The sequence below is a fragment of the Myotis myotis genome, unplaced genomic scaffold, assembly GCF_014108235.1.
Source record: "Myotis myotis isolate mMyoMyo1 unplaced genomic scaffold, mMyoMyo1.p scaffold_m19_p_1, whole genome shotgun sequence".
NCBI lineage: Eukaryota > Metazoa > Chordata > Mammalia > Chiroptera > Vespertilionidae > Myotis > Myotis myotis.
The window spans coordinates 161,026,796-161,052,171 of record NW_023416313.1 but is presented as its reverse complement, the minus strand read 5'-3'; the positions used below and the strand labels follow the sequence as shown (position 1 = coordinate 161,052,171).

Genomic DNA, 25,376 nt, shown 5'->3' with positions numbered 1-25,376 from the left:
TAAAATTTAAAGTGTTAAAAGGACCCTTTCTCTAGCTGGTTTGGCTCAGTGGATAGAGCATCAGCCTGCAGACTGAAGGGTCCCGGGTTCCATTCGGGTCTAGGGCACAAGCCTGGGTTGTGGGCTCCATCCCCAGTGGGGGGCGTTCGAGGCAGCTAATCAATGATTCGCTCTCATCATTGATGTTTCTATCTCTCTCTTCCTCTCTGAAATCAATAAAGATATATTTTGAAGATAAAAGCACCTTTCAGTCCACCTTCTATCTCTGGCTGAAGGTACTTTTTCCTCCTGCAAAGGAAGCATCCCTTAGAGCACCGGAGTGATTCCTACTCCGCACCACCCTCCCCTCCACTGGAATATGTTTTGAACTAGAGGAATCTTGGGGGGCAGTCACACGCCTTGCTCCACCCTCCTGGTTTCCCCTTCTTGATTTCTCGGAGCAGCAACATCCAAGGGCTGGCTCATGTTTTTCAAAATAAGAGAAATTAATAACTCAAGTTCCCAAAGCTAATCATGAATGGGCCTATTAACATCTCAATTGCAAAGTAGTTGAGCTATTAACCTGGCGTAAACCATCATTCCAACGTGTAAGGGATGTAAAGATGGGCACCCGAGGCTGTGGGCTGAGGACTATAGAAAGGCTCCGGCAAGAGTTCTGACTTCACGTTTCAATGGCCGTCAGCGGTGGTGAGTGACGCAAACACGCGGGTACCGCGCGGGCAGGGGGCATTGGAGACAGCCTTTGTAAAAAGGTCAAACGAGGCGAGGATAACTTTATAGTAACTTTTTAAAAATGTACATACATTATTGATTTTTTTACAGAGAGGAAGAGAGAGGGATAGAGAGTTAGAAACATCGATCAGCTGCCTCCTGCACACCTCCCACTGGGGATGTGCCCGCAACCAAGGCATATGCCCAGGACCGGAATCGAACCTGGGGCCTTTCTGTCCGCAGGCCGACGCTCTATCCACTGGGCCAAACCGGTCAGGGCTGTAGTAGCTTTTTTAAGGTGATGTTGGGCGAGTCTGGAAAACTTAACTCTTGAAAGAAAAGAATGCTTGTCGAGAAAGATACAGGCAGGGTCTCTCTCCAGAGAACTGTTCGCCTTCACCGTCCGGCCACTCTCCGGCCCCTCTGTCTCTCCCGCCGCGCCCCCGAGTCCAGCAGGTCGCCCCCTCTGGCGGGGGGTCACGCACCGGGGGTGGCTGCACCCCCACACCACGGGCCTGCAGTCGGCCCGCGGACAGGAGGCCAGAGCCGGCCCCCGCCTGGGAAGTCCAGCCAGCCCGGCCCCGCCCCCTGCGCCGCCCCGCCCCGCCCCGCCCCGCCCGCCAGTCCGCTGCGGGGCTCGGCCCCGCCCACCTCTTAGCCCCGCCCCTCTTCCCCGAGGTCCAACGGTAGCCCTTCAGCGCCGGCCCCGCCCCTCCCCGGCCGCCTGCGGCGCGCCTGTGCCTGCGCCTGCGCAATCGCCTCGGAGCGCCCGGACCGGGATGGCGGCCGTTTTGGAGTCGCTGCTGCGAGAGGAGGTGTCGGTCGCAGCCGCCGTGCGGTGGATCGCGCGCAGCGCCCAGAGTTCGGAGGTAACAGCGCCGACACGCCCCCGAGCCTGACCCGAGCCTGCCTTCCTCGGGAGGTCCCGCCCCGGAGGTCCCCTTCCCCTGGGGTGACTGCTGTCAGCCGGGCCGAGTGCGCTCCCACGGGGGCCGCCCCGCTCCGGCCCTGGGCTCCCCGCTGACCCTCCCGCCGCTTTTCCCTCAGGAGGACGCCGGGGAGGCGGCCGCGCTGCGCTCCCTGCAGCCTCTGCGGAAGGAATTCGTGCCGTTCCTGCTGAACTTCCTGAGGGAGCAGAGCAGCCGTGTGGTCCCGCAGGGGCCCCCAACCCCCGCCAAGGCCCCGGGCTCCTCGGCCGCCCTGCCCGGGAGGCCAGGGGGCCCGCCGCGGGGCGGGCGCGGGGCGCGCAGCCAGCTCTTCCCTCCGACCGAGCCTTTGAGCGCCGCCGCCGAAGCCCCCTCAGCCCGCCGCGGGGGCAGGAGGCGGGGCGCGGGGCCGGCCCGCGAGCGCGGGGGCCGAGGCCCCGGGAGCCTGGAGGAGGGGGTCGGCGCGGAGAGCCTGCTCTGGGCGGGGAGCCGCAGGCCTCGGGCTGCCGGCAGCCCGGGCAGCCCCAGCCGCGCGCGCTGCGACCCGCCCAATCTCAGCAACCTGGAGGAGTTCCCTCCGGTGGGCTCGGTGCCCCCCGGCGGTGCAGGGTGAGCGCCGCCCCGCGGAGGGCGGTGCCGGGGGAGACGGGCCGCGGGGTTGCAGGGCGAGGCAGGGCTGGAAGGTGGGGTGCGGGGTACCCACAGTGAGGAGGGGCGTGCCGGCCCCCGCTGTGGTCGGGATGCTGGGGGTGGGACCTGGAGGACACCCTGTGGCTGCTCTCGGCAGGACGAGGCCTTCACGCAGGATCAACCCCACCCCGGTGAGCGAGGAGCGGTCACTCTCCAAGCCCAAGACCTGCTTCACTTCGCCCCCCATCAGCTGTGTCCCCGGTGCCCAGCCCTCCGTCCTGGACTCGAGCCCTTGGGGCCAGGGCCCGGCCGCGGGGTGCCGAAGTCTGCAGGAGGAGCGGGAGATGCTCAGGAAGGAGCGGTACGGCCTCGCGGCCCCGGGATGTTCGTGTCCTTCCTGTGGGGGGTCTGCCAGGCTTTTCCCTGGTGCTGGTGGCCCCCGGGGGCCTTGGGTCTGTTTCCTGGCCTGCGATGTCCTCTCTCGGGGAACCTGAGCCGGGCTGTGAAGGGGCAGCCAGGCTGAGTGCGCATGGGACCTCTGTGTCCACAGCTCTAAGCAGCTGCAGCAGTCGCCTGCTCCCGCCTGTCCCACCCCAGAACCGGGGTCTACCCTGCCCACCCGGACAGGAAGCCTCACAGCTGAACCTGCTGACCCTGCCAAAGTGTCTTCCCGCCAGCGCCTGGAGCTGGTGGCCCTTGTCTACTCCGCATGCATTGCAGGTGAGTGAGAGCACAGGGTGCTGGGGCGGAGATACTTACAGAACTATAGGGTAAGAGAATTGATAAGGCATGTAGAATTGAGCCTTGATTCTTTTATCTTAATGTTTAAAAATATATTTAAAATATGATCATTACAGATTATTTTACAGTCTGAGATTGTCTGTATATAATAGAAGCATTATAATGCAAAATTTTCCAAGTTCTGAGTAAAATTTCTTTTGAAAACAGCAGTTACGAGACATTTTTTGTCCCCTCTCCCTCCCCCCAGCCTTGATTCTTAATGGTGCTCAATGCATTGGGGTTTCTTTTTATATCCAGAAAACCTGGTGCCAAATCTCTTCTTGGAGCTTTTCTTCGTCCTTCAGCTCCTTACTGCCCGGAGGATGGTGGCTGCTAAGGACAGTGACCTTGAACCCAGTCCAGGAGTCCTAGGTCAGTGAGCAAGCCTTTTTTTGAGAAATGGGTCTAGAAATGGAATAATTTTTAACTGAGCTTGATGCTATCATTCTAGATTCCCTGGAAAGCCCACTATTCCAGAGTGTGCACGATTGTGTCTTCTTTGCAGTGCAGGTTTTGGAACATCAGTTTCAGTGAGTTTCCCCAGCTGAGGCATCCGAGCCTTGTCCCCATTGTCCACTTGGTTCTCTGGCCAATTGGGGTATGGGCTTGTGCTTAACACAAGTGTGCAGTGACCCTGGACCTTTTCCTACGTGTAACCCTTTAATTTTGTGTCAAGGCTATGAATTTGGCCTGTGAAAGAGTCAAACTGCCTGCTGTGATCTTAGTGACTGACCTTTGTCCCGGTTACTGTCTCATGTTCCTGTCCTGCTCTCTTGCTCCCTGTTCCATAAGGTCTCATTTCCTCCCCTTTTACTCTCATCATCCTTAATCCTTGGCCCGTGCCTTTGCCTTACATACCTGCTCCATGCTCTATACTCTGTAGTATGCTGGTGCCAGCTTCCTATTTGCAGTGTGTGTCCCATTACATTCATATATGCTCTTGACCCTGTAGAGTTCTTTCCTACCTGGACAAAGGGACCTTGAAGCTGTTGGCTGAGAATGAGCGGCTGCTATGCTTCTCACCAGCTCTGCAAGGCCGCCTTCGAGCTGCCTATGAGGGCAGTGTTGCCAAGGTACTGACCCCACCCTAGACGTCGACTGGCCCAGAGCCGACCCTTCCCAGCCTCATAATTCAGGTGGCCCAGTTCATACCACTCTGCTGTCCTGTGATCTAACGGCAGGAATAAGGGGATGAAGTTTTCTGAGTGTACACTCTTCGGGCTTCTGTTCCTAATGTCATTGCCATATTTTAGGTCTCGCTGGCGATGCCACCCTCTGTTCAAGCGGTCTCCTTTCAGCCAGAAACTGACAATCGTGCCAACTTCTCCAGTGACCGAGCCTTTCATACTTTTAAAAAACAGAGGTGATAAGAAAAAGGAATTTGGGGGGAGGGAAAGAGGCCATTTTTACTTTGGGATAGGCAACTTAAGTCATTTTCATAGAAAGCTGATCAACTTTCAGTACCCTGAGATATGTCAGGCATGTGGTGGGCTGCTACTGGGTTACTACATTGTCATCCTGTGGAGAACTTCAGAGAACACGAGGAATGGGGCTGTGGGTAATCCTGTCATCAGTTCTTCTGAGTTAGGGAAGGTGCTTCTGGGATTGAGTTAGATCAGCGGGGAATGAGATCAGCGGTGCCCCAGTTCATCAGGCATTCTTGTGTGTCAGGGATGTGTTTTATGAGGTGCTTCGAGAGTGGGAAGATCGCCATGAGGAGCCTGGCTGGGATTTTGAGAAGGGCTTGGGCAGCAGGATCAGGTAGGTGCTCAAACACTGGTCACCTTGTCTTGCTGCTTCCAGCAGCGAGCAGCTCAGTGGTGCTTGGGTAGCTGGTTGCAGGAAGGCTTTTCTCCACTGCTTCCAGCCGGAAGCTGTTATCCTTCGTCCTCCTTAATCTCTCTAGGCACTGCCAATTCTGCCTCTTCTCGGAGAGATTTGTCTCTCCAGCTCCTTCCACTCAGAAATGACTCATACTTGTTCTGTGGTGGTGAATGCTTGGAAAGGGCAAAGCTCTTACTCCAAGTTGCTTGAGTTTTCACCAAAGTTACTGGTTCCAGCGGTTCTCAACCTGTGGGTCGCGACCCTTTTGGCAGTTGAACGACCCTTTCACAGGTCGCCTAAGACCATCCTGCATATCAGATATTTATATTACGATTCATAACAGTAGCAACATTACAGTTATGAAGTAGCAACGAAAATAATTTTATGGTTGGGTCACAACATGAGGAACTGTATTTAAAGGGCCAGAAGGTTGAGAACCACTGGGTTAGACCCTTTCCAACCTCCATTTTCTCTATTGTCTAGTTTGGCAATTCTAATCACTTGGCATACCTAGGTAACTAGGATGCAGAAAGAATATTCTCTGTCAAGTGATCTACCTTCCACATGGGTCTTGAGCTAACTGGCTCTCAGTGAAAATTGAAGATTAGGGGGGTGATACTATTTCTTGCTTGGCTAAGTGTATCTAGCCTCGAGGGGACCTCACTGAGTGTCCCTTACCTTTTCCTACCTTCTTGTGCTGGCCCGCTGTGGCAGAGGTCTGCTCATAGGGCCTGGTAAAGGGCTGAAAGGCCCAAGAATTGGCTTGTCTACCTCTTTTCTCCTTCCCTCACACTCCATTCCCATCTCTTATTCCTCAGAGCCATGATGGGTCAACTCTCTGCAGCTTGCAGCCACAGTCATTTTGTTCGGCTTTTCCAAAAACAACTTCTCCAGGTAATACCTCCAGCAGGAGATTAATCTACAGTGAACAGTAGGCCTGATAAGACAGTCACAAGTAATGGCTGCGATTGTGGGGGCAGCCAGTCAAGTCCTGGACTGGGGTTTGAGCAGGAGTTCTGCTTCTTGGGTGGTGGTTGAAACTCAGGCAGTCAGAGAGGAGCCAAGGCAGTCTCTCATATGCCCTGCACTCCCACTCCTGGGCCTCCTCTCACATCCGTACCTTCCTGTCTGCCTCCAACCTCTCACTACTTCCTAGCCCTTGAATTCTGTTTTGGTAGAAAGAGTATAGGCTTTAGCCTCAGATGGGCCTGGTTTCAGATCCCAGCTCTATTGGCCCTAGGCAGATGTTTCATCTTGCAGTTTCTTCACCTGTAAAACAAGAACATACTCCCTGTCTCAAAAAATGTATCTGTGGCACCTGGTAGAAGGTTGGCATTCCATAAATGTTTATTACTTCTTTATTTTGTTCAATCCTTTTTAAAAAATTATTGTGTTTTTTTAATTATTATTATTTCTCTCCTCCCCACTGCCCCAGATGTGTCAGAGTCCTGGTGGTGCTGGGGGCACTATCTTGGGTGAGGCTCCAGATGTGTTAAATATGCTTGGAGCTGACAAGTTGGGACGGTTGCGGCGCCTACAGGAACGGCTTGCAGCCCCTCAGAGCAGTTGTGGGCCCTGCCCACCCCCCTCCTTCCCAGGCTGTCAGGGATTCTTCAGGGACTTCATCCTGAGTGCCAGCAGGTAAAGAAAGGTTCCTGTGTCTTGCAGTGAGTGGGACAGAGGTCCAGGAGAGGTTTGTCTTCCCAGAAGGGCAGACAGTTCTCTCTCCTTTGCCTGAATATAACAGGGTGGGACTGGGTGATATCTGGACTCCTTCTAGCTCACACTTCCTGCCTCCACTTTCCAATTACAGTTGAAATTAAATATTATATTAGTTTCAGGTGTATAACATATTGATTAGCTTACAAAGTGATCACCCGGATAAGTCTAGTACCCACCTGAAGCCATAGATATTTCCTATGCTGTGACTGTTTTTATAACTGTCAATTTAATCCCTTTACCTTTTTCACCCATATCCTCAACTCCCCTCCCCTCTGGTAACCATCAGTTACTCTCTTGTGTAAGTTTGTTTATATTGTTTGCTAGTGAAATGATACGGTATTTGTCTCTGACTTATTTCACTTAGCATAATATCCTCTAGGTTCATCTATGTTGTCACAAATAGAAAGATTTTATTATTTTTTTATGCTGAGTAATTTCCATTATATTTACACTATGTACCACGTCTTTATCCATTTGCCCGCCAGTGGACACTTAGGTTGCTTCCATACTTGGCATTTGTAAATAATGCTGCAATGAACATACTGGTGCATAAATCTTTTTGAATTAGTGTTTTGGATTTCTTTGGATAAATACCCAGTAGTGGAATTAATTGCTGGGTCATATGATAGTTATATTTTTAATGTTTTGAGGAACCTCCCTACTGTTTTACATAGTGGCTGTACCAATTTACAGTCCTGCCAACAGTACACCAGGGTTCCTATTTCTCCACATCCTAGCCAGCACTTGCTTGTGTCTTGATGATAGCCATCAAGGTGTGAGGTGATATTTCATTTAGATTTTAAAAATGTGAGCATCTTTTCATATGTCTGTTGGCCATCTGTATGTCCTCTTTGGGGAAAGGTCTATTTAGGTCTATCCTCTGCTCATTTTTTAATTGGTTTGGTGTTTTTGATGTTTAGTTGTATGAGTTCTATATGTATCTTGGATATTAACCCCTTATCAGATGTGTTATTGGTGAATACCTTCTCCCTTTCAGTAGGGGAGGGCAGTTGGGGGTGATCAGGCTGGCGGGTGGCGGGGGGGGGGGGGGGGGCAGTTGGAGGCAAGTAGGCCGGCAGGCAGAATGGTTAGGGGCAATCAGGAAGGCAGGCAGTTGAGCAGTTAGGAGCCAGCAGTCCCGGATTGTGAGAGGGATGTCCGTCTGGGATTGGACCTAAACCGGCAGTCGGACATCCCCCGAGGGGTCCCAGATTGGAAAGGGTGCAGGCCAGGCTGAGGGACACCCCCTCCTGCACGAATTTCGTGCACTGGGCCACTAGTGTTGAATAAAACTAAGTGGACATCCCTGTCTTTTTCCTGATGTTAAAAAGCTTTCAGAAAAAAGAAAAAAAAAGCTTTCAGATTTTCACTGTTGAGTATGATGTTAGCTAGGGGTTTATTATATACTAGAGGTCCAATGCACAAAATTTGTGCAAGAGTAGGCCTAGCTTCCCTCTGGCACCCAGGACCCAGGCTTCACTCGCAGCCCCGGCTTCTTCCGGAAGGATATCCGGTCTAATTAGCATATTATGCTTTTATTATTATAGATGGTCTTTATTATGTTGAGGTATGTTCGCTCTATCTCACTTTGGAAGTTGGATTTTGTCGAATGCTTTTTCTGCATCTATTGAAATGATTATATGACATCTATCCTTCATTTTATTTATGTGATGTATCACATTAATTCATTTGCAGATTTTGAACCAACCTTGCATCCATGTTTATATTAAATTTTTCTTGTTTCATGACATAGACCTGAATTTTCCTCATAGAACTCCTTTGGTTGTGCCACATAGACTTTTTGGGTCATCTGTGTCTTCATTTTCATTTGTTTCAAGGTGTCTTTTGATTTCTCCCTTGATCTAATTGTTAACCCATTCATTGTTTAATAACATGTGATTTAGCCTCCATGTTTTTATGTGGTTTTTTACTTTTTTCCCTGTAATTAATTTATAGTTTCATACCATTGTGATCAGAGAAGATCTTGATATGATTTCAATCTTCTTAAATTTATTGAGACTTGTTTTGTGGCCTAACATGTAATCTATCCTGGACTATGCTCCCTGTGCACTTGAAAAGAATGTAAATTCTGCTTTGGGTTAAAATGCTCTGAAAATATCAGTTAAATCGATCTGTTTCATTTAAGGTTGCTGCTTCTTTGTTTCATTTAAGATCACTGTTTCTTTGTTGATTTTCTGTCAGGAAGGTATACCCATTAATGTTGATGAGGTGTTAAACTCCCATACCATTTCTGTATTACTATCTGTCTTTCCCTTTATATCCGTCAATATTTGCTTTATGTATTTAGATGAGCCTGTGTTGAGTGCACAGATGTTTATGAGAGTTATACCCTCTTAATGGATTGACTTCTTTATCATTATGAAATGCTCTTTTTGTCTCTAGTTACAGCCCTTGTTTAAAGTCTAGGTTGTCTGATAAAAGTATTGTTACTCCAGCTTTTTTTTGTTTCCATTTGCATTAAAAACTTTTCCATCCCTTTACTTTCCATTTGTGCCTTTTTTAAAAAAGTATGTTTTTATTGATTTTGAGAGACTGAAGAAGGGAGAGGGAGAGATAGAAACACTGATAGAGAAATAATCAGTTGTTTCCTGCAGGCCTCTACTGGGGATCCGGCCCACAACTAGGGCATGTGCCCTGACAGAATCAAACAAGCAACATCTTGGTTCATGAGTCCTCACTCAACCACCAAGCCACACCAGCTGGGCTCACTTTGTGTCTTTTGATCTGAAGTAGGTCTCTTGTAGGCAGCATATGTACTGGTCTTTTCTTGTGTGTGTGTGTCCATACAGCTGCCCTATGGCTTTTGATGGGAACATTTAGTACATTTACATTTAAAGTAATTATTTTTTTTAATAAATCTTTATTATTCAGATTATTACAGTTGTTCCTCTTTTTTCCCCCCATAGCGCCCCTCCATGCGGTTCCCACCCCACCCCATGCCCTTACCACCCCCCACTGTCCTCATCCATAGGTGTAAGATTTTTGTCCAATATCTTCCCTCACCCCCCTCACCCTCTTACCCCTGAGAATTGTCAGTCCACTCCCTTTCTATGCCCCTGATTCTGTTATATTCACCAATTTATTCTGTTCATCAGTGTTGTTTTTTTTGTCTTTATAGAGTCTAGTGCTTTTATTTTTATTTATTAATTTTTTTTCTTAATTAAATCTTTATTGTTCAGATTATTACATTTGTTCCTCTTTTTCCCCCCATAACTCCCCTCCTCCCAGTTCCCGCCCCACCATCCGCCCTCACTCCCCACCCACTGTCCTCATCCATAGGTGCACGATTTTTGTCCAGTCTCTTCCCGCATCTCCCACACCCCTTTCCCCCCCAAGAATAGTCAGTCCATTCCCTTTCTATGTCCCTGATTCTATTATGATCACCAGATTATTTATTCACTTGATTCTTAGATTCACTTGTTGATAGATACGTATTTGTTATTCATAATTTGTATCTTTACCTTTTTCTTCTTCTTCCTCTTCTTAAAGGATACCTTTCAGCATTTCATATAATACTGGTTCGGTGGTGATGAACTCCTTTAGCTTTTCCTTATCTGTGAAGCTCTTTATCTGACCTTCAGTTCTGAATGATAGCTTTGTTGGATAAAGTAATCTTGGTTGTAGGTTCTTGCTATTCATCACTTTGAATATTTCTTGCCACCCCCTTCTGGCCGGCAAAGTTTCTGTTGAGAAATCAGCTGACAGTCGTATGGGTACTCCCTTGTAGGTAACTGAGTTTCTTTCTCTTGCTGCTCTTAAGAGTCTCTCTTTGTCTTTTGCTCTTGGCATTTTAATTATGATGTGTCTTGGTGCCCTCTTTGGATTCCTTTTGTTTGGGGTTCTCCGTGCTTCCTGGACCTGTAAGTCTATTTCTTTCACCAGGTGGGGGAAGTTTTCTGTCATTATTTCTTCAAATAGGTTTTCAATGTCTTGCTCTCTCTCATCTTCTGGCACCCCTATAATTCTGATGTTGGTACATTTGAAGCTGTCCCAGAGGCTCCTTACACTATCTGCGTATTTTCGGATTCTTTTTTCATTTTGCTTTTCCGGTTGGGTGTTTTTAGCTGCTTCGCATTTCAAATCTTTGCCTTGATTCTTGCGGTCCTCTGGTCTGCTGTTGGGAGTCTGTATAATATTCGTTATTTCAGTCCGTGTATGTTTAATTTCTAGTTGGTTCTTTATCATAACATCGAGGGTCTCATTAGATTTTTTGAGGATCTCATTAAGTTTATCAGCAGCTTCTAGACAGTTCTTGAGAGACCTTAAAAGTGTGGTTCTGAACTGAATATCCTCCATTGACAGTTTTGTCCTGATTCTTTGTCTCCGCATTTTTTTATGCTTTCTTGGCGCACCCCCTAGTGGTCTTTGTGTGCAGTCCTCCTGTAGTTAAGCCTTGATTGTTGTAGTTAATACTAGGGGGATTTGACCTCCAGGCCAACTGGCTGTGAGAATCAGCTGTGTCTGCAGTGGGAAAACTTCTGTCCTCTAGGGAGGTGCTAATCTAGCCTTTGCCTGAGGCTATCTGGCAAATGGCCCTGCGCAGGGCTTGGGCAGGGCGGGTGGGTCGCTCGGGCTCGGGATCAACAGGGTGGGCCGGAGAGAGCAGTTATGGCGGCTCTCAGTTCCGTCCCTAGGGGCTCTGCCTCACAGAGTCCCAGCAACCGCTGCAAACCTCGGAAAGAAAGCTGCCTTCGAGTTCCAACTGAAGCCAGACAGTCCCGCTTCTCCCGTTTGAGTCTGGGTCCCAGAGACTCGCCCGGATTTGGAGCTCAGAATCTGAGACTCCCTCCCGATTGAAAGCACCAACCGCGCCCTCCGCCGCCAGCCCGCTCTGCGCGCACTCCGTACCTGAGTATTTCACTTCAGCACTGCGCCTCCTCTGAGTCTGGGTATGATATTCTCTTTCCTCCTAGTTGTAGAATTTCCACTCAGCCACCCTTCCTGTGGTTCTGGATGATGTCTGTTCCGTCTTTTAGGTGTGTTTTGATTTGGTTGTTCAAGGCAGCAATCTCCAGCGTTAACCTATGCCTTCATCTTTGTTCTCCCTCGAGTCTATTCTGTTCATCAGTTTTTTTATTCACTTGATTTTTAGATTCACTTGTTGATAGATATGTATTTGTTGTCACTTTGTTGTTCATATTTTTTATCTTTATCTTTTTCTTCTTCTTCCTCTTCCTCTTCTTAAACAATACCCTTCAGCGTTTCGTATAATACTGGTTTGGTGGTGATGAACTCCTTTAGCTTTTTCTTATCTGTGAAGCTCTTTATCTGACCTTCAATTCTAAATGATAGCTTTGCTGGGTAAAGTAATCTTGGTTGTAGGTTCTTGCTTTTCATCACTTTGAATATTTCTTGCCACTCCCTTCTGGCCTGCATAGTTTCTGTTGAGAAGTCAGTGGACATTAGTATGGGTACGCCCTTGTAGGTAACTGACTGTTTTTCTCTTGCTGCTTTTTTTCTCTCTCTTTGTCTTTTGCCTTTGGCATTTTAATTATGATGTGTCTTGGTGTGGTCCTCTTTGGATTCCTTTTGTTTGGGGTTCTCTGTGCTTCCTGGACTTGTAAGTCTATTTCTTTCACCAGGTAGGGAAAGTTTTCTGTCATTATTTCTTCAAATAGGTTTTCAATATCTTGCTCTCTCTCTTCTTCTGGCACCCCCCTAATTCAGATGTTGGTACGCTTGAAGTTGCCCCAGAGGCTCCTTACACTATCTGCATATTTTTGTATTCTTTTTTCGTTTTTGCTTTTCCGGTTGGGTGTTTTTTGCTTCTTCATATTTCAAATCTTTGACTTGATTCTTGGGATCCTCTAGTCTGCTGTTGGATCTCTGTAAATTATTCTTTTTAAAAATACATATTTTACTGATTTTTTACAGAGAGGAAGGGAGAGGGATAGAGAGAAACTATCGATGAAAGAAAAACATCGATCAGCTGCCTCCTGCACACCCCTCACTGGGGATGTGTCTGCAACCAAGGTACATGCCCTTGACCGGAATCGAACCCGGGACCCTTCAGTCCACAGGCTGACACTCTATCCACTGAGCCAAACTGGTTAGGGCTGTAAATTATTCTTTATTTCAGTCAGTGTATGCTTAATTTCTGATTGGTCCTTTTTCATAGCCTTGAGGGTCTCACTGAATTTCTCAGAGGTTTCTAGAAGATTCTTGAGTAACCTTATAACCGTGGTTTTTAACTGTACATCCAGTATTGTGCTTTCATCCATTTCTTTCATTTGTGACTTGTTTCTTTGTCTCCGCATTTTGGCTGTTCCCCTGTGTTTCTTTCTATGTACTAGGTAGCTGCTACGTCTCCTTGAGTTGATAGAGTGGCCTTGTGTGGTTGGTGTCCTATAAGTCCAGTGGCTCAGCCACCCCAGTCACCTGAGGTGGACGCTCTTGGTGCACCCTTTTGTGGGATGTTTGTGTAGTCTTGTTGTAGTTAACCCTTGATTGCTGTTGGTATCACTGGGAAGAATTGACCTCCAGGCCAATTGGCTGTGGTGACCAGCTGTGTCTACACTGGAAGATCCGTTGCGCAGGAGACACCCTTATGGAGCAGGACTTGCTTCATTGGGGCTTTGTTGCTGAGCCTGCCCTTTGAGTGTGTCTCTTATGGATGTGAAGAGTTGTAATCCGGTATGGTCTCACTCTGACCACTGGGTACACTAGCTCTCAGATCTCCAAAGAGGTGCAAGGTCAGCCACTGTCTGGGGCTGCCCAGCAGGAGCTACAGAGACATCTGCAGATTCCTCCTCTTTGTATAGGGTTTGGAAGTGCCCAGATGAGGCCAGGCCCAGCTGTGTAGCAAGACGGGCAGGGCTGTGGGCCTTCTTTGGAAGCTCTGGGGTTCTCTGACCTAGCTGCAGTTTGACAGGTTTTGGGCGAAAGGACAGGCCATTTATATGCAAAAGCTGATGCGCACAACTTGGGTGGGGTTGTAAATTGGGTGGGCAGGGTCTCTGGGAATCACCAGGGCAGAGCAAACAGCAATGGCTGCCAGTCAGCCCTGAACCAGAAAAGTCCCAAGTTCTCCGTGTCCCGTGCCCCCGTGCAGAAACAATGATCGCTGCGAGCCCCTCTAAGAGAAAGCCGCCCTTGCGTTCCTGTCCCGATGCCAGACAGTCCAGTTTCTCCCCATATGTGCCTGGGTCCCCCAGAGTCTCACCCGGAACTGGAGTTCAGAACAAGTGGGAGCTTGTACCTCCCGCCCAATTAAAAGAGCAACACACCCAGGTGCCAGCACTTTACACACCTCTGCACCTCCTACCAGTCTCAGTGCACCTTCTTCACCTCTCTAGTTGTGGAACTTCCACTCAGCCAGCCTTCCCGCGGTTCTGGGTGGTAGTTGTTCTGCCATTTAGTTGTGGTATTGATGTAGTTGTGAGAGGCAGCAAGTACAGGCGCTTACCTATGCCGCCATCTTGGTTCTCCTAAAGTAATTATTGATAGATACATAATTACTGCAACATTTTGTTGTTTTCTGATTGTTTTTTAGTTCTTCTCTGTTCTTTTCTTATTCTCTTCCTCTCTACTTGCATGTTGATGAGTTTCTATAATATTGTATATGGATGCCTTTCTCTTTATATCTTGTAAATCTCTTGTAGATTTTTGGTTTATGGTTAACATGTGTTTCATATATACCAAGCTATGTTTATAGCAGTCTATTTTAAGTTGATGGTCACTTACATTTGAACATATTTTTAAATCACTACAATTTTTACTCACCACCTTAACATGTAAATTTTTGTCATTCTTTTTTACTTCCCTTATATGTGTGTTTGTGTATATCCCTAATTGTAATTGCACATGATCTTCCTTCTTTTGCCTTTTAACCTTTGTACTAGCTTTATAGTTGGTTTATCCACCACTTTTTTAAAGTGTTTTTGTCAGTAAGGATTTTTTCTTTCCCATTTTTTTTTCTTATTCATATCTTTATCTTTTCTTTTTTTTTTTCCTTAAGTCCCCTTGAGCCCTGGCTGTTGTGGTTCAGGTGGTTGAGCATCGTCCCATGCACCAATGGGTTGCTGGTTCGATTTTCTGGTCAGGGCACATATCCAGATTGCAGGTTCGATTCCCAGTCAGGGTGCATGCATTAGGAAATCAATTGATGTTTCTCACATCGATGTTTCCCTCTCTCTCTCTCTCAAATCAATAAAAACAACAAAAAAGAATGTCACTTTGACATTTCTTATACTGGTTTAGTGATGATGGACTGCTTTAGCTTTTTCTTGTCTGGGAAACTATCTTTCCTTCGATTCTAAATGATAGCTTTGCTAGATGGAGTAATATTTTTTGTAGGTCTTTGCATTTCATTACTTTGAATATTTTGTGCTAATCCCTTTGGTCTGCAAAGTTTCTGTTGAGAAATCAGCTGACAGTCATATGGGTACTCACTTGTAGGTAACTAAATGCTTTTTTCTTGCTGTTTTTAAGATCTTCTCTTTGTCTTTAACCTTTGACATTTTAATTATGTGTCTTGGTGTGGACCTCTTTGGGTTCAACTTGTTTGGGACTCTCTGTGCTTTCTGGACTTGTATGTCTATTTCCTTCACCAAGTTAGGGAAGTTTTCCATCATTATTTCTTCAAATAGCTTTTTAATTCCTTGCTCTATATCATCCTTCTGGTACCCCTGTGATATGAATGTGGTTACTCTTGATATTGTCCCAGATGCCCCTTAAACTATTCCTAATTTCTTTTTAATTCTTTTTTCGTTTCGGTGTTCTAGTGGGTGTTTCCCCTACCGTGTCTTCCAGATCACTGATTTAGTCCTTTGCTTCATTTAATTAGCTGTTGATTCCCTATAATGTATTGTTTATTTCTGTTATTGTAGTCTTCATTTCTGACTGGCTCTTTTTTATAGTTTCTGTCTCTTTGTTGAGGTTCTCACTGAGTTCATCTATTCTTCCCCGATGTTCATTGAGTATTTTTTTTTTCTCTTGGCTTTAAAACAGCCAGTCTCTACTTGGCTTCCTCTTACATGGCCTTCTTGCCCTATTGAGCATTCTTTTTTTAAAAACATTTTTATTGATTTTGAGAGGGCTGGGGGAGAGAAACATTGATGTGAGAGTGCAACATTGATTGGCTACCTCCTGCACGCCCCATACCAGGAATTGAGCCCACAAATCCTACATGTGCCCTGACCAGGAATCAATCCAGCAACCTCTCAGTGTGCAAGACGACTCCCAACCAACTGAGCCACACTAGCCAGGGCCCTGTTGAGCATTCTCATAACCAGTATTTTGAACTTTGTATCTGGTAGATTGCTTGTCTCCATTTTATTTAGTTCTTTTTCTATAGTTTTTCCTGTTGTTTCATTGGGACATGTTTCTTTGTCTCCTCATTTTGGCTGCCTCCCTCTGTTTTTTTCTATATATTAGGAAGATTTGCTATGTCTCCTTGTTTTGGCATATGGCCTTATGTAGTAGGTGTCCTGTGAGATTCAATAGCACAGTCTCGTCATTCACCTGAGCTAGTGCTCCAGGGGTGTCCCTTGTATGGGTTGTGTGTGTCCTCCTGTTGTAATTAAGTCTTAATTGTTGGCCCATCAGTGGGGTGGGATTGGCCCTCAGTCTGACTGGCTGTGAGGGCTGGCCATGACTACAGTGAATAGCTTTTATGTGGGGCTGACCCTGCAGAGCAAGTGTCACTTCAGCAGCACTCTGGTTCCAGTCAAGTCCCCCCTTTAGGTATGTTGTTTGTCAAGCTGGTTGGCTAGTGCTCTGTTGTGATCTGAAGTCAGCCGTCTGGTGTGTGGGTTCTGGAGCCTCTTAGGAGGGGCTCCAGTGCAGCCATGGTCAGTTGCCATTTGTGCTTGGCTTGGAGCTACCTGGTTGGAGCTACGAAGTAACCTATGTTTGGTTGCCACTTGTGCTGGGTTTAGCAGTGCTTGGGAGAGGCTATGCTGTGAACTGAGGCCGGCTGCTACTAGCGCCCTTTGGTAGACATCACAGTTGAGCTTAGGCCTCCCACCACTTGTTCTTGGCGTTGGCCACTTTGTTGGAGCTATGTTCCCATCTTAGACTGGCTTCCAGTCATGCCGGGCTTGGGACTGCTTGGCAAGAGGCATAGGGCACACCACGGCCAGCCTCTGCATGTTCGCGTTTTGTGGACCTTTGAGAGTTTAAGAAAGTTTAGAGTGCAAGCCAAGGCAGGTCACTTGTGTGGAAAATCTACTGGAAGTGGCTTGAGCCATGCACACAGGGAGGGGTGGATTGGGGTCTCAGGATCTTCAGGGCCAGTGAACTGTGTTAGCCCAGATAATGGAGAGCACAGATTTCCAGCTGGGTGGGGATAGAGCCCAAGAAAGGAATAGTAGTGCCTGTCAGCCTCTCTATCCCTGGACAGGGCTTCCTGACCTCTCCCCTTCCAGCCCTTGCCCTGAAGCTAGTCAATTCAGTTCCTCCCCATGTGTCCCTGGAGCTTTTCAAGCTGCTGCCCTTGTGCTGGAGCCAGAGGGAGTGAATTTGTGAGCAAGTGAGTCTGTGCACCGGCTCCTAAGGAGGAATGCCTAGCACTTCAGCAGCCTCTGTCTCCCTGGGATGCAGTCCCGCTGAGTTTCACAGCCGGACGTTATAGAGACTCTTGTCAGCACTGGTAGCTTGGGCTGGGGAGCCTGGTGTGGGGCTGGGACTCCTCGCTCATCAAGGTGGACCTCGCAACTGAGATAACCCTCCTGATTCTTAATCACCACTTGTGGGTGTGGGACCAGTCAGTTCTGTGTCTCCACCCTCCTTCCAGTCTCAAAGTGGCTTCTTTATATCCTTAGTTGTAGGACTTCAGCTAGTCTTCAGGTGGTTCTCAGTGATGATTATTCTATATTTTAGTTGTAATTTTTATGTGGTCATGGGAGGAGGCAAGCACAGTGTTTACCTACCCTGCCATCTTAAGATCTTGTTCTTTTACCCACGTGAGAAACCTCATTGTTCCTTGGCCTTCCATCTCTGAGCCTTTCTGTCTGGAGCACCTCTTCTCTATTCTGGTTCTTCCTACAACTGTTCAGTGTCTTTTTTCTTTCTTGCTCCCCTTCCTAGCTTCCAGTTTAATCAGCATCTCATGGATAGTCTGAGTCTGAAGATTCGGGAGCTCAACAGCCTTGTCCTGCCTCATCCTGAGCCTAGTGATGAAGATGGAGAGTCAGATGTGGACTGGCAGGTTAGAAAGCAGAACAAGGGAGTGTTCTGACCTAAGAGGGAAGGGGTATTTTCAAGAACTTTGTAACAGATTTGGATTTTTTCTAGAAGCCTTATGCTTAGGACCTTTTATTTCCCTGATCTCCTGCAGGGTGAACGGAGGCAGTTTGCTGTGGTGCTGCTCAGCCTGAGGCTTCTGGCTAAATTCCTGGGTTTTGTGGCTTTCCTGCCATACCGGGGGCCTGAACCACCCCCAACCCGAGAGCTCCAGGACTCCATTCTGGCCCTGAGAAGCCAGGTGAATAGGGGTTCTGGTAAGGAGGGAGCTGGAAAGAGCCACGGGGCACTGGAGTTATAGGACACGCCCCAGTCCCCTGAGCCTGCTGACCAAGTTCTGGCCCTGCCAGGTGCCCCCAGTCCTGGATGTACGAGCTCTGCTACAGCAGGGGCTGCGGGCCCACCGGGCGGTGCTCACAGTGCCCTGGCTGGTGGAGTTCCTCTCTCTGGCTGACCACATTGTTCCCATGCTGGACTATTACCGCAGCATCTTCACTCTCCTGCTGCACCTGCACCGGTGAGTAGAGAAGGGGCAAGGCTAAAAATGGTGCGGGGAGAATGTTGCTGAGGTTGCTGTTTATGAGGAGAATATGCAGCCTATGCTTCCTGTCTGGTACCCTAGCCATCACAGAACCTCAGAGGGGAGGCTGGGTTTGGTCCTCAAGGAAAGACACTGGGTAGTTACTTGCCCTTTTCTGTTCCCACATTGGGCCAGCTGAGAGGGAGCACAGATCTGAGGGGCACTGAGGAGATCCTGGTCGCCTGCACAACAGCAGTCCCTTCGGGTCTGCTTTTGAGAATTCCCTTCCCAGCATAGCTTTCTTTTACTTCATACCATTTCTTTCTCAGCACAAATGCCCTTGGTGCCCTCGTTTACCTTTTAGGAGCTTGGTTTTGTCTAAGGATGGTGAAGGGGAGATGTGCTTCCTGAACAAGCTGTTGCTGCTTGCTGTCCTGGGCTGGCTTTTCCAGGTTGGTGGAGTGAGAGTGCAGATTGGGAAAGGAGGGGAGAGACAACTGTGGCTGGAGATGGGGAGAATGTCTGAGTCTGATCAAGGTTGGGGCCAGAAGATGAAGGTTCAGAGGAGGTATGGGAATTACTATAGTTTCAGAGGTTGCCTAAACCCAGAAACCATGCGGTAGGAGGTATGATGAAGCTCTGAAGTACTGACTGGAGCTTGTACTGCTTTAATCTCATCAGATTCCCACAGTCCCTGAAGACCTGTTCTTTGTGGAAGAGGGTCAGGTGGATGTCTTTGAGGTGGATACAAAAACTTCAGAACATGGTTTGGTAAGTGTTGGGGTCCAGCCAGAGCTATAGGGTCCACAGGAATAAAGGAGACCATCCAGGATAGAGACTGAACTCTCATGTAATTTTTGTACCTGACTGTCCCATTTCTGGCACACTGGGAAGGAAAAGAAACCTGCCTGGCCTGTTCTCTCCCCAGGATGGCGTGCCTGTGGTGGACCAGCACCTGCTCTACACTTGCTGTCCTTATATTGGTGAGGATGCTTGTCCCTCACCCCCAGTAGTCCTTAATCCTTGGCCTGTCCCTCCATGAGTACCCAAAAGCCTAATGTGTTGTTTGTTCTTGGGCACTCCCCAGGTGCCTCAGCCTCTTTACCCGACAAATTCTTAAGGTTCAACATGCTTTTTGTGAGTGTATGTCTTGGGGAGAGGGTTTTGGAACTAAGTACTTGGTCTTCCCTGATGCAGGAGAGCTGCGCAAGCTGCTCGCTTCATGGGTATCAGGCAGCAGTGGGCGGAGTGGGGGCTTTGTAAGGAAAATCACCCCCACCACCACCACCAGCCTGGGAGCCCTGCCCCTCCGGACCACCCAGGGCCTGCAGGTGAGAGGCAAGGTGGAGGCAGGGGCCACCCAGTGGGGAAAAGGGAATCCTTCACGGCACCGTTCCCTTCTCCCCATAGGCACAGTTGGCCCAAGCCTTTTTCCACAACCAGCCGCCCTCCCTACGCAGGACTGTGGAGTTTGTGGCAGAGAGAATTGGCTCTAACTGTGTCAAACATATCAAGTGAGTGTGGGTGGAGGGGTTTGGGAATGGAGGTGTTGAGGGTCCCAGTCTCATTCTCTTACCATTTTTTCCCTTTTAACTCCCTCATACCTTGTTACCAAACTGAGGAAAGTCAGTTGCGGGGGATTCGAGAAGAAGGGCCAAAGGTGGATGGGGGGAGGCTGAAATTGCTGTTTTTATGGTTAGTTCTGACCACATTTCCTTGAATTTGCAGCCCCTTTCTGATTCAACCCTTCCAACTACCTCCAAACATTGCTGTCCCTGCTACAGGGCCACGCTGGTGGCAGATCTGGTGCGCCAGGCCGAGTCGCTTCTTCAAGAGCAGCTGGTGACGCAGAGACAGGAAGGGGGAGATCCAGGCCAGCTGTTGGAGATCTTGTGTTCCCAGCTGTGCCCCCATGGGGCCCAGGCATTGACCCAGGGGCGGGAGTAAGAGATGCCAGTCTGTTTGGACTCTCCTGCTAGCTTATATTTTTCTGACCTTTTTTCCCCCTTTCACACTCATATCCTTTATTCTACATCCTCTCCCACCTCACTTTTTTCATTCTTTTTTTGCCCCCTCTGTAAGCTATCTTTGGCTTTAGAATTTTTGGGACCCAAAGTCCAAATTGAAGAGCAGGTGGTTGGGGTTCCCCTTCCTCCCAGCATCTGGGAGGGACCTGAGGCCTGACAGTGCTTCTCCCTGAGGCAGAGCCCTCCCTGCTTACATGATTGGTGCACTCAGGACACGTCCTTCTGTGGGTCAGGCTGACCCTCCTGTCTCCTTTTAGGTTTTGCCAAAAGAAGAGCCCTGGTGCCGTGCAGGCACTGCTCCCTGAGGAGACTCCGGCAGCCGTATGTAGGAAGGAGGCCTGGAGCTAGCGGGCTGGGTGGTTGGTATGGGATAGTTGTGTGCTCGTGACCATGAATGCGAGGCTGCTGGCAGTAGGTGGGTCAGTCACAGACTTGGGCTTTCGTCATCATTCCCAACCCTCCCCTAGCCCGACTCTGCAGTCCTTCTTGTCACAGGTTCTGAGCAGCGCAGAGAACATTGCTGTGGGACTTGCAACAGAGAAAGCCTGTACTTGGTTGTCAGCCAACATCACAGGTAAGGCCTGTGATGGGGAGTGGCTGACCCAAGTTTTTCAGAAGTGGACTGGCAGCAAGTTGGAGGCCATCTGGGGGAAACGGGACTCAGAGCCTGCGGGGAACAGTGAAGGGCATGGGTAGGCATGCAGGGCTGCTTTGGTGACACCTTTTCTGTTCTTCCTTTGACCTGCAGCACTGATCAGAAGAGAGGTGAAAGCGGCAGTGAGTCGCATGCTTCGAGCCCAGGGTCCGGAACCGGCTGTCCGGGAGGATCGGAGGGGCTGCTCCCGTGCCTGTGAGCACCATGCTCCCCTCCCCTCCCACCTCATCTCCGAGATCAAAGTACACAGTTCCCTACACCCTTCAGCTCCTCTCCCCCACTCCCTGCTCTTTTCCTGGCCTCCCTCCTCTCTCACATCAGCTCTAGTATTTGTCGCAGCTTTCTGTGTTCTCCAGCTACTTCCCGTTTTGTTTGATACTGAATGGGGTAAGGTAGGACAGGGTTGAATTGAATGTCTTTATTAATTGCTCTTTGACTTTTGGTATTTGAATCACCTGAAAGGGGGAAAGGGTAGATATGAAAATTTTTCACTAGATACATATTCCACAGATGGTAAAAGGGGGTAGGTGGTAAGTGACTGTCCAGTGAAATAGGAATTTTTAAGGGGCAGTCACCTGGTATTGGGATGTGATTTCAGAAATGTTCTATGTGGGAGGTTAATGCTTGTTGTTGTTTTTTTGTTTAGTTTTGTTTTTTTTAATATATTTTTATTGATTTTTTTCAGAGAGGAAGGGAGAGGTATAGAGAGTTAGAAACATCAATGAGAGAGAAACATTGATCAGCTGCCTCCTGCACACTCCCTACTGGGGATGTGCCCGCAACCAAGGTACATGCCCTTGCCCAGAATCGAACTTGGGACTCTTCAGTCCGCAGGCCGACAGTCTATCCACTGAGCCAAACCAGTTAGGGCAATGCTTGTTTTGTTATAGGCAGTAAGAATAATCTATCAGTGCTTTTAACTTGATTTTAAAAAATCAAAGACTAGCCCTAGCCGGTTTGGCTCAGTGGATAGAGTGTCGGCCTGCGGACTGAAGGGTCCCTGGTTCGATTTTGGTCAAGGGCACATGCCTGGGTTACAGGCTCCGTCCCCAGGAGGGGGCATGCAGGAGGCAGCCAACCAATGATTCCCTATCATCATTGATGTTTCTCTCTCTCCTTTCCTCTCCGTCTCTGAAACCGATAAAAATACATTAAAAAAAAAAAAAGTCAACAGTAACTGAAACAATTGTTTAAAAAACAAAGACTATTTAGAGCCAAGGTCAGCAAATAGCCCTTGCCAAATCCAGCCTGTGCTTGTTTTGTAAGTAAAGTGTTATTGGAACACAGCCACGTTGTTCATTTACGAATTGACTGGGACTACTTGTGTGCTACCGCGCAGCTGAGTAGTTGGGCAGAGACCTCATGGCCTGCGAAGCCTCAACTATTTACTGGTTTGTCCTGGTCTAGGAGAGTAGTGTAGGAGTAAAGATGTGGACTAGGGACTAAGAAGAAATGACTAAAACAGAGAAGAGTATACGGGAGGAAGAAGGAAAGGCTACGCAGCCGTTAGCTACTATTTTTCAATATACAGAGGATTTCTATACTGAAACCTCAACTCTCCTGAGATGAATAGACAAGCATAAAGGACAGAAAATATTATGTGTATGCCGTAGGCTGGTTCCCCTAAATTCTTTCAGAATGAGATGCTCTGTGGGAATTGGCTAGGTATGGCTTTGTCTCTTGAACTCTGGCAGCATGTTCCTCAGCTTACCTGCTCCATTTGCTCCCTCTGTTGTCCACTTGGTTGCTTCTCCCAGCTGTGCTGTCCTGCTCCAGCCTCCAGTCTAAGGGCACCTTGGCCCAATCACTTCACCCCAGGGGCCCTGCTTCCTTTTCCTCTGCCTCTCTCCACTGGTTGAGCCCCACCCCAAGCCATATTCTCCTTGGCCTCACTCTCTTCCTGCCCCTGCTCTCTCTAGGATGTGCTCTCTGTGGCCGTGGGGCCCCGAGACCCTGAGGAAGGAGTGTCCCCAGAGCATCTGGAGCAGCTCGTAGGCCAGCTGGGTCAGACACTGCGGTGCCGCCAGGTTAAGACATGGCAGCATGCTCTTCTTGTGTGTCCTTGCATGTGGCTAATAACCAGAGCCACATTGGCTCAGGGCTGCTACTCTAAGGATGGTGCTAACATCCAGGGTCTCCTTGCTTTTTCCCCCCAGTTCCTGTGCCCACCTGCCGAGCAGCATCTGGCAAAGTGCTCTGTGGAGTTAGCATCCCTCCTTGGTATGTCTTGTCATCTCACTCTTGCCAGATCCCCCCATCTCAGGGTTGGGTGCAAACATGATTAGAACTCGGAAACTTTCTTCCGCTCTTCCTCCAGGGGGCAGGCCAGGTAACCTTGGTCCATTTCTTAAAGCTTGGCTTTCCTCTCTTCCCATAGTTGCAGACCAAATTCCTGTCCTAGGGCCCCCGACACAACACCGGCTGGAGAGAGGGCAGGCTCGAAGGCTCCTCCACATGCTGCTTTCCCTGTGGAAGGATGACTTTCAGGTGCCTGTTCCGCTGCAGCTCCTGCTGAGGCCAAGAAACGTGGGGCTTTTGGCAGACACTCGGCCAAGGGAGGTGAGTCAGAGAGGTGGGTGGATGGGGGCAGACAGGCTTCTTAGCCCTCTGGGTCATGTTTTCGTACCTACCACCCTCACCCTGAATGTTATGAGCTTGTTTTCTTTTGTTCCTCCTTTTCTGGCAGCTTGCTCATTTCTGTTCCATGCTAAAATGGACTCCCATAGAGGTTAACCTTAAGTCTTCTGCCTCCTCAGCAGCTCTGTCCTTTATATCAGTCAGGGTCACTGGGTAGTCCTTCTGGCACCCTGACCTGCTGCATGTGTGTTGCAGTGGGACCTGCTGCTGTTCTTACTCCGGGAGCTGGTAGAGAAAGGTCTGATGGGACAGAAAGAGATAGAGGCCTGCCTGGACAGCCTCCATGAGGCCCAGTGGCCAGAGGTAAGGTGCCCTCATCTTTCCTGACCTAGAAAGAGAACAGGTATCATATGTCCCTTTTATCCTGAAAGGGGGCAAGTGATGGTGCCTGGCATTCTTAGCATCTTTCCAAAGCTCAGTGGATTTTGTCAGGTGTCTTCAGGACCACCCTAAAATGGAGTGGCTGTTCTGTGGGCCTTCTTCACATTTGAGCAGCTACTGTATGGAGGACCGTGTCAGTGGAGGAAGGGAAGATGGAAGGCAGGTATAGTTGGAAAGGAGCATGGCATAGTGAGTGTGGGTTTTTAAATCAGTAAGCTGAATTTTAATCTCATCTAGTACTTAATGTTGTGATTTAGGGCAAAGAATTCATCTTAGTTTAACCATAAAATGGAAATAATTCATACCTCCTAGTGTTTGTCAAGATGAAATAATGTGCATAGTACTCGGGTGGTGATAAGTACTCACTAGATGGTTCTGAGCCTCCCATCAGAGTTTACTCTCCCAGAGTACTTAATGGGGCAAGGTTTCAAGGCCATTTCAGTGTAGAAGGCAGTTAGGAAATATGATAGCTAGGGCTTGATATTTGTGATTTTTAGTAGAAATGATGAACCATCCAGAATTACGTGTCTGCCTTTTCTGTTATGTTTTGCTTATTGCAGGACTTTGCTGAAGAATTAGCAACACTGTTCAATCTGTTTCTGGCTGAGCCCCAGGTGCCAGAACCCCAGCTAAGAGCTTGTGAGCTGGTACAGCCAAACCGGGGGACTGTGCTGGCCCAGAGCTAGGACTGAGAAGTGGCCCTGCCTTGAAGTCTCACCAGAATCCTGGCACCCTGGCTCCCCACCTGACTGCCTCAGGAGGAGACCCCAGAGCCCAGTGCCACCCCAAAGTGCCCAATGCTGACTGACCCCTGCTGGTGCAGGAGTAGCTGAATCTGAAATTAGGCTTCCTGCTTACATGTGAAGTAAGTATGTGGCTGCCTGGCTGCTCGCCACCCTGAGTCCTTGAAGAAGGAGGAGGGAACCCTCACCTGAGGGTTCAGGATTACGGTGGAAAAGCCCAGAGACTCCAGCCCTGGAGCAGAAGAGTTGGCATTTATTACTTGGATACTAAATGAAATTATGTGTGTGGGCTTGAGCCCCACTTGCTGCTATCCCACCATCTCTAAGTCTGGTTTGGGAAATCATGACAGAGGCAAATGACATTGTTTAACTTGTGAGTAAAGTTAAAACATGAATCTTGGGAGTCTACATTTTCTTACCACTAGGAGCTGGACTGCCATCTCCTTAAAAATGCACAATAGATGAGGTGGGGCGCTCGCAACAGAAACCCAGCCCTAAACCCTATACCTCTCTGCCTTCAGTCCTGTGCAGGTAACTCTTGACCCTCAATCCAGGAGCCAAGGGTGGAGGCAGAACACTAGAGCTTTTTTAAAATAAACTCTTCTTTACCGAGGG

General features: G+C 48.6%; 1 protein-coding gene across 13 annotated transcripts; it reads left to right on the top strand.

The window, feature by feature from the left end:
* The first annotated feature begins 1,426 nt into the window (after nucleotides 1–1,426).
* Nucleotides 1,427–25,376, top strand: CDAN1 (codanin 1). 13 transcript variants are annotated; one of them, XR_004966032.1, is made up of 28 exons: nucleotides 1,451–1,580; nucleotides 1,759–2,246; nucleotides 2,425–2,628; nucleotides 2,818–2,987; nucleotides 3,306–3,419; nucleotides 3,499–3,577; nucleotides 4,000–4,120; nucleotides 4,301–4,410; nucleotides 4,719–4,808; nucleotides 5,690–5,765; nucleotides 6,307–6,512; nucleotides 17,643–17,763; nucleotides 17,893–18,039; nucleotides 18,149–18,315; nucleotides 18,683–18,770; nucleotides 19,000–19,089; nucleotides 19,247–19,301; nucleotides 19,516–19,649; nucleotides 19,729–19,832; nucleotides 20,103–20,261; nucleotides 20,603–20,666; nucleotides 20,841–20,919; nucleotides 21,094–21,242; nucleotides 22,920–23,220; nucleotides 23,378–23,559; nucleotides 23,833–23,940; nucleotides 24,070–24,181; nucleotides 24,579–24,713. XR_004966032.1 is itself a non-coding variant. In XM_036298946.1 (28 exons), the coding sequence occupies exons 1-28, from the start codon at nucleotides 1,491–1,493 to the stop codon at nucleotides 24,702–24,704; spliced, it is 3,693 nt and encodes a 1,230-aa protein (XP_036154839.1). In that variant the 5' UTR covers nucleotides 1,451–1,490; the 3' UTR covers nucleotides 24,705–25,376. The 13 variants fall into 13 exon arrangements, 9 of the variants coding, with proteins under 9 accessions (XP_036154851.1, XP_036154839.1, XP_036154846.1 ...); XM_036298946.1 differs by lacking the exon at nucleotides 24,070–24,181 and having other exon boundaries at nucleotides 22,920–23,027; nucleotides 23,157–23,220; nucleotides 24,579–25,376; XM_036298958.1 differs by lacking the exon at nucleotides 24,070–24,181 and having other exon boundaries at nucleotides 1,427–1,580; nucleotides 24,579–25,376.